Raw genomic sequence first — 13,021 nt, 5'->3', positions numbered from 1 at the left:
ATCCACAGGCGTACCTCCAATTGACTCAAATTATGTCAATTTGCCTATCAGAAGCTTCTAAAGCCATGAGATTTTCTGGAATTTTCCAAGCTGTTTAAAGGCACAGTCAACTTAGTGTATGTAAACATCTGAGAAACTGGAATTGTGATACAGTGAATTATAAGTGAAATAATCTGTCTGTAAACAATTGTTGGAAAAATTACTGTATTTGATGTAGATGTATTTGAATTAGATGTATTTGTATGTAAACTTCCGACTTCAACTCTAAATTGATGAGAGTGCCTCCTACTGCCCGAGCTATGTTGTTGACACCTATGTTTCTGCAGTATGAGGACACCTGCCAGCTGAAGAACGCCAAGCTGGGAGGAAGTGACACGGAGAAGAAGACAGGAAGTGAGGTTCTAGACTCGATTTGCATCAGCGAGGCAGAGAAGACGACTGTTCTCACCCTCATCAGAGGGGAGGTAAGTTAAACAACAGACCACACATGCATGCACGTGTACACACACACACACACACACACACACACACACACAGGGTAACATAGTAATAACTGTCTCCTGTGCCAGATCATCACTAAGGAGATGGAGGCCAATGACTGGAGGAGGAAGTATGAGGACAGCAGACAGGAAGTCATGGAGATGAGGTACTGTAGGCCAATTCACATGTACCATTCTGTTACCATTCACCTCAACTATACTGTGAGGCTAGTAATGACGTGATGTGTGCTGAGCAGTGAACAGACTGATTTTTAGCTAATCAAGATTCATAAGTAGTCATTCCTCTCTCACAGAAAGATAGTGGCAGAGTATGAGAAGACCATCGCCCAGATGATTGGTGAGTGGCTTAGGTCAACCAAACCTCTTCAAACATTCCTCTACATAAATGTAGTGGTGGCCTCAATGCACGGAATCATAAAATGACCTGTCTGTGTGACCTCTCTCTGTCAGAGGACCAACAGCGCAACACCATGAGCTCCCAGAAGTCTTTGCAAGCTGTAAGCATGGAGAAGGAGTCGGCGCTAACAGACCTGAACTCAGTAGAGCGCTCGCTGTCCGGTATGTTCCGCCGCTACGAGAACATGAAGAGCACCCTGGACGGCTTTAAGAAGGTTAGGGGTCTGAGTTCAGGGATCACGAACAGTCTGACCTTACTACGATTAGTCTTTGAGCTCATATATTAGTTATGTGTAACATTGTGGTTCTACTATTATGTGCATGTAGAATGAGGAGGTGTTGAAGAAGTGTGCTCAGGAGTATCTGGCCAGAGTCAAGCAGGAGGAGCAGAGATACCAGACTCTCAAACTCCACGCCGAGGAGAAGCTAGACAAGTATGATTACACACACACACACACACACACACACACACACACACACACACACACACACACACACACACACACACACACACACACACACACAGAGGAGTCTATCAGTAACTACCAACCCCTCCTATTCCCTTCAGGGCTAATGAGGACATAGCCCAGGTACGCAGCAAGGCCAGCTCTGAGAGTGTTGCTCTGACCGCCAGCCTGAGGAAGGAGCAGATGAGGGTAGAGTCTCTGGAGAAAGCTCTGCAGCAAAAGGTAAGGGCTAACATTACCTAGCTACATGCTAACGCCCACTGCTAGGACTAGAGCAGATGGTAGCACACAACCATAGAGATAGTTAAAGGATGCAACACTGTATCTGTACCATTATGGCGTCTGTTAGAGCATGGGCAGCTCCATTGAGGCCATCTCCATTTTGAAGTAGTCAATGTTCTTCTTCTACTTCTATGAGTTGGTAAACAAACAGAAAGGGAGCATACTGCCACCTGGAGTGTGTTTGAACAGGTATAAAGCCAATATTGGTGATTTACTGCCACATGCAGTAATGGAGTGTTTGCTCACGAGTATAATTCATTGGCTGGTCCCTTCTGATGAACTGGATGGAATTATGTGATCCTTCCTTAACCCCAGTGGTGTAAAGTACTGAAGTAAAAATACTTGAAAGTACTACTTAAGTCGTTTTTTGGGGTATCTGTACTTTACTATTCATATTTTTGACAACTTTTACTTCACTGCATTCATAAAGAAAATTATGTACTTTTTGTACTCGTTACGTTTTGAATGATTAGCAGGACAAGAAAATTGCCTAATTCACACACTTATCAAGAGAACATACCTGGTCATCCCCTACTGCCTCTGATCTGGCGGACTCACTAAACACAAATGCTTTGTTTGTAAATGATGTCTGAGTGTTGGAGGATGCCCCTGGCTATCCTTAAATTAAAGAAAATGATGCCGTCTGGTTTGCTTGATATAAGGAATTTGAAATGATTTATACTTTTGATACTTAAGTATATTTCAAACCAAATACTTTTAGACTTTTACTCAAGTAGTATTTTACTGGGTGACTTTCACTTTCACTTTTACTAAAACTGCCTTTTGGGCACGAGAGTCCTCTGTCTCTATACACACAACCCTAACGCTACATGCTAATGCTAACCCTGCAACAAAAGGTAATGGCCAACGCTTTTTGCTGACTAGGTGATCTGAACAGGAAAAACTCCAGGCCTAAGTCCTGAGTCACCAGTCTCCCTGACGTGGTCTTCTGTCTATTCACAGACCGAGGAGATCGAGGAGCTCACCAAGATCTGTGATGAGCTCATCGCAAAGATGGGCAGAACTGACTGAGAGAGATTCCATACTTCCGAATCGACCAATCTTGACCCACCAAGCCAACCCTGCCTACAACATATAGTGTACTCCTGTGCATGCCTCCAGCCAATGAGCAGCTAGCTCTATTTCCCCACAGGGCGCCTGCACCTCGTGCTGCTGTACTGGTCAAATGTCATACGATAACCCATTTCTCTTAGTCAACATTAGTGCAGTATTTGGAGAATAGGGTGTAATTTGAGCCTGTGTTATGTACATGTGGACTCACCTTTTTGGCTTGGTCATTATTTACCACGCAAGACCCCACACCCGTTTGTCTTTCTGTACTGTAACATAAACACAATATAATGTGTTGTCTTGGCATTGCACAGGTTTGTGCTTATTTAACTTAGGATAACATTTTGTTAAGCATTTATTAATATATTATACACATAAACCCCACACTTACAAAACACCCTGGCTGAGATGTACTGTACATATGGTACTGTACATATGGTACTGTACATATGGTACTGTACAAATGGTATTTATTCTGAACACTAGGAGACTAGGGCAGGACCAGGTAGACACTCTCTAGGCTCCAGGACAGTCAGGGGTCAGGGATGAGCTATGCTTGACCCCTTTGTATAACTGCACTATTATAGGGAGGGGGGAGGTGGGAGTAGGTTCATGGTTAGAATGCACTACTATAGATAGGGGTGGGGTGGGGGGTTGTCCTGGGAAATATAAAGCTTCTCTCCTGTCTGTACATGAGGTGTTGTGTTAGCAGAGGAAGAGGAGCTGTACAGTGACTGTATTCTGTACGACTTCAGCACAACTGCACAGGGGAAGGGAGGGTTTCCCACTGTCCTCAGCTGTACCTGGTTAGTCTCTTTCTCAGGCCAGAGGGGTGGAGCAGAGAGTAGTACACTCAGTAAGTGGAAATCTGGATATGGTGAAGTTAAAACAAATACCGTAAACTGGGAGAGTGTTTGATTTGGTTTTTCAAAATCCCAAATTGTTTAAAATCTCCTGTGGCCATGGATATGCACCTGTAGTATTTGGGTATGAAACGTTACGGCATGGAGGTAGAGAGAACTGTTCAGGGATTATGTGAGCTCCCATGAGCCCTGCTCAAAGGTAGAGCACTATATAGGGAATAGGGTGCCATTTGGGATGGAATCACTGTGTTTTACTGCAGCACCTAGTTAGTAGCATAGAAAGTTACAGTGTGTTTCTCATATTCACCTTTCACTGCTTCACTGTTCTCAGCTAACCTGGTTCTGTTAAATACTCTTCCACAGTGGAGAGTTTCACACCAGCTCACAGTACTAGTTCCCCCTCCGCCACACTGCACTGTGGATGACATAGTTAAACAATATAACACGCATGCAGTGAAACACCACGTAGACATACATACATGTGCCAGTGTCTATAATACACATCTTTGTGCCATACTGAAGTTGTAGCTTCATTGAAAGTTTCTTTAGATAATATTGTTTTTAACGGTTTGTTCATCACCAATGATCCCTTTTTGCATTGTCATTAATATTTGTAAAGTGAATAAGAAGCATTCAGCTGTACTGACTTTTACTGTACAGACTATGTTGACTAATATGTGTAGTGTGTGTGCTGAGTAAACATGACTAGGAATAAGGGAGTGTGTTCTCATGGCTTCTGTGTTCTCATGGCTTTCTCTGTTCACAGCTACACAGGTTGGGTCTGACATCACAGCTACACAGGTTGGGTCTGACATCACAGCTACACAGGTTGGGTCTGACATCACAGCTACACAGGTTGGGTCTGACATCACAGCTATACAGATTGGATCTGACATCACAGCTACACAGGTTGGGTCTGGCATCACAGGTTGGGACTGATATCACAGCTACACAGGTTGGATCTGACATCACAGGTTGGGACTGATATCACAGCTACACAGGTTGGATCTGACATCACAGCTACACAGGTTGGGTCTGACATCACAGCTACACAGGTTGGGTCTGACATCACAGCTATACAGATTGGATCTGACATCACAGCTACACAGGTTGGGTCTGGCATCACAGGTTGGGACTGATATCACAGCTACACAGGTTGGATCTGACATCACAGCTACACAGGTTGGGTCTGACATCACAGCTACACAGGTTGGGTCTGACATCACAGCTACACAGGTTGGGTCTGACATCAAAGGGTGGGTCTGATATCACAGCTACACAGGTTGGGTCTGACATCACAGCTATACAGATTGGATCTGACATCACAGCTACACAGGTTGGGTCTGACATCACAGCTATACAGATTGGATCTGACATCACAGCTACACAGGTTGGGTCTGGCATCACAGGTTGGGACTGATATCACAGCTACACAGGTTGGATCTGACATCACAGCTACACAGGTTGGGTCTGACATCACAGCTACACAGGTTGGGTCTGACATCACAGCTACACAGGTTGGGTCTGACATCAAAGGGTGGGTCTGATATCACAGCTACACAGGTTGGGTCTGACATCACAGCTATACAGATTGGATCTGACATCACAGCTACACAGGTTGGGTCTGGCATCACAGGTTGGGACTGATATCACAGCTACACAGGTTGGATCTGACATCACAGCTACACAGGTTGGGTCTGACATCACAGCTACACAGGTTGGGTCTGACATCACAGCTACACAGGTTGGGTCTGACATCAAAGGGTGGGTCTGATATCACAGCTACACAGGTTGGAAATGACATCACAGGTTGGGTCTGACATCCCAGTTACACAGGTTGGGTCTGACATCATAGGTTGGGTCTGACATCACAGCTACATAGCACACTCACAATCCCTGACTTTACTGAATGTTCAGTTTCTGCCATCTTCTCTCTGCCAGAGTGAACTATAACCTTGCCCCGGGCTAGCAGATGAACAGGGAACAGTGTTCAGCTGACACAGTACTAATGACCTCTAACACACTCACAGAAACACACACATTGCTAAATGGATGTTATGAGGCTATGACCTTGAGTTAGAGGGCAACTGCATGCGAGTGACATATTTTGAAGTTGAATTTCCCTGTAGTTGGTGAGAACGGTATGTGACAATCCAGCGTGGTTGTACTATTTCACTGATCACTTAGCTAACACAGGGTGTGTGTGCTGCCCACGAAGGTGTGTGTGTGTGTGTGTGTGTGTGTGTGTGTGTGTGTGTGTGTGTGTGTGTGTGTGTGTGTGTGTGTGTGTGTGTGTGTGTGTGTGTGTGTGTGTGTGTGTGTGTGTGTGTGTGTGTGTGTGTGTGTGTGTGTGTGTGTGTGTGTGTGTGTGTGTGTGTGTGTGTGTGTGTGTGTGTGTGTGTGTGTGTGTGTGTGTGTGTGTGTGTGTGTGTGTATTTGAGTGAGTGAGTACAGTACAGACACCGGCACTGAGAGTTTACCTGACCCTGTCAAAACTACTCTGGGTAAGTCCACACATGAATAGAGGGCGCTGGGTGTGATAGGGATTAGGGCTAAGATGTTAATGCCCCAAGACACCCCTTCTCTTTTCTCTCTTCTGTATTTACCCGTTATCTGCTCCCACTACTGCACTGGACTCCCAAACGTACACTGACACACACACCGTCCATCCAGCACTATGAAGACTGTCCTGGCTCTGCTGATGTTGGTATGCCTGGCCTGCCACAGTAAGTCTCTGTACATGTAGCTGGCAGTCTCTCTACATTTAGCTGGCAGGGTTATTTACTCAACTAGAGGGGGACCTTCTAGGGGTTTCAGGGTTTTCTAAGAGTTTATAAGGGGTTAAACGGTGGGTCTGAATCTAGTCTACTGGTAGTGTTAAAGCTGGGTTCAGGTTAGAAATGATGTCTTGTTTATCTGATGGGAGGCAAAGGAATGATAAGAGCTCATTTGGATCACGGAATTGACCCAGAGAGTAGTCGATGCAAACCCTAACCATAGGTCAACACTATTCATAACTGTACCAGATGGTCATATTTCAATTTTAGTCATCATATTGGTAGGGGTTGTGTGGAATGCTTTCGACACCTTCTACAGTCCATGCCCCAATGAATTGAGGCTGTTCAGAGGGCAAAAGGGGAGGTGCGACTCAATATTACGAAGGTGTGCTTTGAAGTGCTAGTGAAGGGCTGTGTTCACCTGTCTGTCTGGTTGTCTGTGTGTTTTGCTGTTTCAGCGTGGTCTTATTTGTTCATAAAAGCCCAAGGGTTGACAGGACAGGAAACATGGCCAGGGTCAGTCTGAGTTGTCACAGACACAACCTTAGAGTTATTTGTACATCATCAGATATCAGTTTGTTGTTATGGGCTCCTAGTTCCTCAGAGACAACGTGTGCATGGTGAGACAGAGAGGTAGGATTATGTTGAGCGGTAGCCTGGATACAACTTCTTTCAGAGTGAGTGCTAGTCTGTCTGTGAGAGCTAGTCTGTCTGAGAGTGCTAGTCTGTCTGTGAGTGCTAGTCTGTCTGTGAGTGCTAGTTGTAAATGCTGCTTAGTCTCATCTCAGATGTTCTCTCCTGTTTCATGTCTAAAGGTCATGCACTGAAGTGTCACTCATGCGTAGCGTCCAATGAGGGTGATTGTATCAAACAAGGCTCCACCACCTGCCCTCAATTCGCCGACGCCTGCTCCACCATCACAGGACAGAGTAAGCACACATACAAACTCTCACCCCCTGCACAAAAATAACTTTCGTGACCAAAGCTTGCAGCATTCTTTTCAGACTCTAGATGTCAGGCTAGTTCTAGGACAACACCACCATCACCACTATATGATTGGATGAGAGAACAGAGATGAGAGAACAGAGAAGTTACATGTAATTAGACTAAAGCATTCCCCCCATTGAGGCTGCATAGGGTGTATATTAGCAGTGTTCTAGCTACTGTGGAACTGACATGAACACATCTTGTACAAAACTGATTTTAATGCTAAATAAATATGTCTTTATGCTACTATAATACATCACACACTACATTAATGGCCACACAAATTTGATGACTACATACATCTTTCTCTCTCTCTTTTGTCAGCAGTCTCTCTCCTTTCCTCTGTAATCAGTATGTGTGTGTGTGTGTGTGTGTGTGTGTGTGTGTGTGTGTGTGTGTGTGTGTGTGTGTGTGTGTGTGTGTGTGTGTGTGTGTGTGTGTGTGTGTGTGTGTGTGTGTGTGTGTGTGTGTGTGTGTGTTCTCTCATCTCTGAGGTTCCTGGATAAGTTCCCAGCAGCTTTTATCAACCACAACCCGCTGTGTCTGTGGGAGAGAAGGGGGAAGAGTGGGAGGGAGTGAGGCAGGGGCTATGGCCAAGAAGAGGGAAGAGTGGGAACGGGGCAGGGGCTAGGGCCAAGAAGAGGGAAGAGTGGGAGCGGGGCAGGGGCTAGGGCCAAGAAGAGGGAAGAGTGGGAGCGGGGCAGGGGCTATGGCCAAGAAGAGGGAAGAGTGGGAGCGGGGCAGGGGCTAGGGCCAAGAAGAGGGAAGAGTGGGAGCGGGGCAGGGGCTAGGGCCAAGAAGAGGGAAGAGTGGGAGCGGGGCAGGGGCTAGGGCCAAGAAGAGGGAAGAGTGGGAGCGGGGCAGGGGCTAGGGCCAAGTAGAGGTAAAAGTGGGACGGAGCAGGGGCAGGGGCAGGGGCTAGGGCCAAGAAGAGGGAAAAGTGGGAGCGGGGCAGGGGCTAGGGCCAAGAAGAGGGAAAAGTGGGAGCGGGGCAGGGGCTAGGGCCAAGAAGAGGGAAGAGTGGGAGCGGGGCAGGGGCTAGTGCCAAGTAGAGGGAAAAGTGGGAGCTGGGCAGGGGAAGGGGCTAGGGCCAAGAAGAGGGAAGAGTGGGAGCGGGGCAGGGGCTAGTGCCAAGTAGAGAGAAAAGTGGGAGCGGGGCAGGGGCAGGGATTAGGGCCAAGAAGAGGGAAAAGTGGGAGAGGGGCAGGGGCCAAGAAGAGGGAAAAGTGGGAGCGGGGCAGGGGCTAGGGCCAAGAAGAGGGAAAAGTGGGAGCGGGGCAGGGGCAGGGGCTAGGGCCAAGAAGAGGGAAAAGTGGGAGCGGGGCAGGGGCAGGGGCTAGGGCCAAGAAGAGGGAAGAGTGGGAGCGGGGCAGGGGCTAGTGCCAAGTAGAGAGAAAAGTGGGAGCGGGGCAGGGGCAGGGATTAGGGCCAAGAAGAGGGAAAAGTGGGAGCGGGGCAGGGGCTAGGGCCAAGAAGAGGGAAGAGTGGGAGCTGGGCAGGGGCAGGGGCTAGGGCCAAGAAGAGGGAAAAGTGGGAGCGGGGCAGGGGCTATGGCCAAGAAGAGGGAAAAGTGAGAGCGGGGCAGGGGCTAGGGCCAAGAAGAGGGAAGAGTGGGAACGGGGCAGGGGCTAGGGCCAAGGAAGAGGGAAAAGTGGGAGCGGGGCAGGGGCTAATGCCAAGAAGAGGGAAAAGTGGGAGCGGGGCAGGGGCTAGTGCCAAGAAGAGGGAAAAGTGGGAGCGGGGCAGGGGCTAGTGCCAAGAAGAGGGAAAAGTGGGAGCGGGGCAGGGGCTAGGGCCAAGAAGAGGGAAAAGTGGGAGCGGGGCATGGGCAGGGGCTAGGGCCAAGAAGAGGGAAAAGTGGGAGCGGGGCATGGGCAGGGGCTAGGGCCAAGAAGAGGGAAAAGTGGGAGCGGGGCAGGGGCTAGGGCCAAGAAGAGGGAAAAGTGGGAGCGGGGCAGGGGCTATGGCCAAGAAGAGGGAAGAGTGGGAGCGGGGCAGGGGCAGGGGCTAGGGCCAAGAAGAGGGAAAAGTGGGAGCGGGGCAGGGGCAGGGGCTAGGGCCAAGAAGAGGGAAAAGTGGGAGCGGGGCAGGGGCAGGGGCTAGGGCCAAGAAGAGGGAAGAGTGGGAGCTGGGCAGGGGCTAGGGCCAAGAAGAGGGAAAAGTGGGAGCGGAGCAGGGGCAGAGGCTAGGGCCAAGAAGAGGGAAGAGTGGGAGCGGGGCAGGGGCTAGGGCCAAGAAGAGGGAAGAGTGGGAGCGGGGCAGGGGCTAGGGCCAAGAAGAGGGAAAAGTGGAGCGGGGCAGGGGCTAGGGCCAAGAAGAGGGAAAAGTGGGAGCGGGGCTAGGGCCAAAAAGAGGCAGATTGAAGGACGAGGAGGAGAGTATGAAACCATGGTTCAACAGGGCTAGAATAAGCCAATACTGACTCTCCTTCCTCACACCTTTCCTGTCCCTCCCCACTCCCTTTCTCCTTACTCCTCTCTCCCTTCCTCCTGTTTCAGACACGGTGATGAAGTCATGCTCCTACAAGGCGTTCTGTGATCAGTCCCGCAATGGCAACTCTGAAGCCAAGATGGAGTGCTGTTTCTCGGACGACTGCAACGGGCCCCATAAGGGCCACCGCCACGGGGAGCACAATAACACAGCTAGTGGTCTGGGAGCCAGCCCTGCTCTACTACTTGGGGCTCTGATGCTCCGCATGGCCCTCAGCAGGCTCTAAACTCCTGATTATATATATATATATATATATACACACACACAACCCTCTACTATTCAAAACCATTTATCGATTCATCCCCTCAGTCAGCTGTGTCAGCAGAATGCTGGTGAGCCATGATTTGGTGAATCATATGGGGTTACTGGGTTTAGTAGAGAATGTGTGTGTGTTGCCTGTGGGGGGGGGGGGGGGGGGGGGGGTCATAAAAGCACATTCAACCAAGTTTAAAGACAGATGGAACTGATGTATCATACCATATGACTCTATGATGCAGTTGGGTGTCTGTAACCAGTCAAAATAAAATGAGTTGTTTGATTTATTCAGCGATGGACTGGAGCTCCTGTAGTGTCAGTAGACTCTGGGTGCATGCATCCAGGCTGGGTATACAACTATACATGTACAGTGAGCTCCAAAAGTATTGGGACAGTGACACATTTTTTGTTGTTTTGGCTCTATACTCCAGCACTTTGGATTTGTCAGGTGAACCGTTCAGAAATTAAAGCACTTTTTGTACATATTCCCCCCAAATTCTCTTATGTGTATTAAAAGTAGTCAAAAGTTTAGTATTTGGTCCCATATTTCTAGCACACAAAGATGACATGGCGGGTGGCAGGTAGCCTAGTGGTTAGACCGTTGGGCCAGTAACCGAAAGGTTGCTAGATTGAATCCCTGAGTTGACAAGGTAATAATCTGTCATTCTGCCCCTGAACAAGGCAGTTAACCAACTGTTCCCCTGAACAAGGCAGTTAACCCACTGTTCCCCTGAACAAGGCAGTTAACCCACTGTTCCCCTGAACAAGGCAGTTAACCAACTGTTCCCCTGAACAAGGCAGTTAACCCACTGTTCCCCTGAACAAGGCAGTTAACCCACTGTTCCCCTGAACAAGGCAGTTAACCAACTGTTCCCCTGAACAAGGCAGTTAACCCACTGTTCCCCTGAACAAGGCAGTTAACCCACTGTTCCCCTGAACAAGGCAGTTAACCCACTGTTCCCCTGAACAAGGCAGTTAACCCACTGTTCCCCTGAACAAGGCAGTTAACCCACTGTTCCTAGGCCATCATTGTAAATAAGACTTTGTTCTTAACTGACTTGCCTAGTTAAATAAAGGCACACAGTTGTTTTTAAATTACATCAAGCTTGAGACTACAAACTTGTTGGATGCATTTGTTGTTTGTTTTGATTGTTTCAGATCATTTTTTGCCCAATAGAAATTAATGGTAAATAATGTATTGTCATTTTGGAGTCACTTTTATTGTAAATAATTATAAAATACCTTTCTAAACACTTCTACATTAATGTGTATGCTACCATGATTACAGATAGTCTTGAATGAATCGTGACAATACATTATTTACAATGTATTTATATTGGGCACAAAATAATCTGAAACACAACCAAAACATGCATCCAACAAGTTTGTAGATTCACAAGCTTGATGTAATCATTGTGTGCTAGGAATATGGGACCAAATACTAAACTTTTCACTACTTTAATACACATACAGTATAAGTGAATTTGTTCATTGTACAAAAAGTGCTTTAATTTCTAAATATTTTACACGATATGGTTGGTGGCACCTTAATTAGGGAAGACAGGATCGTGGTAATGGCTGGCTCAGAATGAGTGAAATGGTATCAAATACATCAAACACATGCTTTCCATGTGTTTGATGCCATTCCATTTGCTCTGTTCCAGCCATTATCATGAGCTGTCCTCCCCTCAGCAGCCTCCACTGGTTTATAGCTGGGGCAGATCTAAACATGCCAGTAGCAGTGTGCATGTATGATACTATTGGTTAGTGCTGAGCCCACAGTAGGCCTAGTGTTGGGCTTGTTCCCATAGTTACCCCCTACTGTCTGTTACGGCACTCTTCAGCCTTCAAACATCATGAATTAAACAGAAACTAAAACACAGACAACATGTTTGTTTATATTGTTATGCTTGAATACTTGTTTAGAAATAAACATGCTATTGCACCCTTACTTTTTCCTTCTATCGCTCTGCAGTTGGTTTTGTTGTGTGTGTGTGTGGGACAAGAATTCAGCCCCACATAACGGTGCGTGCCGCCAACATGCTGCGAAGTTGTTTCATTTATCACATCTGAGCAGGAATGAATGAGTCAAGATATTTTGGATGTGCAACCTAATCCAGTGATTGACATGAATTTTGGGTTGACAATTAGGCTATAGTTGCTATATTTTACTCCAGAATATGCTGGTATTTTTTTCAACACATTAACTACATCCGTACAGTGTTTCCTCCACTAAAAGTTTTGCGATTATGCTGCGGTACTTCGAGGTAATTTGTGGTTTAGTACGGTACCCTGCGTCACCACTTCATTGCTCCAGACCACCACAAGGGGGAGTTAGAGCACTGATTATGCTTTTGGGTCCTACTGTGTCTCTAACTGACAATGAACGGGCGACAAACCTACATAGAAACTGATAATTGTGCACGACTTCAGTATTACTTACTAAAACTGTTGTTACACTAAGGTTATTATTTTATTTTATCAGGATTATTTTGCTCTTACTGTAGTGTAGCCCACTGGTCACGTTGTACAGCGCCTAAGTGGCACAACGGTCTAAGACACTGAGTAGCAGTGCAAGCTGTGTTGCTACAGATGCTGGTTCAATACCTGTACTGGCCTCAACTGGGAGACCCATGAGATGACTGTAGGTTTTTGGTTTCTCCTCCTCTAAAAACAGAAAGAAATCATTTAAAATAACAAACTGGCTTTATTTACAAATGAGTAATAATGTCTCACCCCCTCTTCAATGGCCTTTTCCCTCTCTCATTTTATGTTATTTGAAAAAACAAAATCTCCAAAATATTGTTATTTTTTTAACAAAGCAAATATTATTAATTTAGAATTATATAAAAGCCCCTTGGATATTCTCACAGATATATTATCAACCCTATCATTAGCAGGACAATCTATGTTGGTCATGGCTCCCGAGTGGC

The 13,021-nt window shown here is 46.9% G+C and overlaps 2 protein-coding genes across 7 annotated transcripts in view; both read left to right on the top strand.

The window, feature by feature from the left end:
• LOC110536139 (transforming acidic coiled-coil-containing protein 1) overlaps window positions 1-4,294 on the top strand; it is a 28,801-nt gene extending 24,507 nt beyond the window's left edge. For all 6 annotated transcript variants that reach the window (XM_036935997.2, XM_090190831.1, XM_036935996.2 and 3 more), the window contains 7 exons: window positions 327-464; window positions 570-646; window positions 794-837; window positions 951-1,111; window positions 1,224-1,330; window positions 1,465-1,585; window positions 2,609-4,294. In XM_036935997.2, coding sequence (XP_036791892.2) covers window positions 327-464; window positions 570-646; window positions 794-837; window positions 951-1,111; window positions 1,224-1,330; window positions 1,465-1,585; window positions 2,609-2,677 — 717 coding nt within the window. In that variant the 3' untranslated portion in view covers window positions 2,678-4,294. The remainder of the gene's footprint in view (window positions 1-326; window positions 465-569; window positions 647-793; window positions 838-950; window positions 1,112-1,223; window positions 1,331-1,464; window positions 1,586-2,608) is intronic.
• A 1,815-nt stretch (window positions 4,295-6,109) lies between these two features.
• On the top strand, window positions 6,110-10,256 carry LOC149979660 (uncharacterized). Its single transcript, XM_090189148.1, has 3 exons — window positions 6,110-6,305; window positions 7,172-7,285; window positions 9,842-10,256. Exons 1-3 carry the CDS (start codon window positions 6,257-6,259, stop codon window positions 10,057-10,059), a joined length of 381 nt encoding a protein of 126 aa, XP_090045274.1. The 5' UTR covers window positions 6,110-6,256; the 3' UTR covers window positions 10,060-10,256.
• The last annotated feature ends 2,765 nt before the right edge of the window (window positions 10,257-13,021 follow it).

The sequence above is a fragment of the Oncorhynchus mykiss genome, chromosome 11 (assembly GCF_057628025.1).
Source record: "Oncorhynchus mykiss isolate SJ-2025 chromosome 11, ASM5762802v1, whole genome shotgun sequence".
Lineage (NCBI taxonomy): Eukaryota > Metazoa > Chordata > Actinopteri > Salmoniformes > Salmonidae > Oncorhynchus > Oncorhynchus mykiss.
Note: the sequence above shows the minus strand (reverse complement) of the source record. Positions and strands in the feature narration are given on the sequence as shown.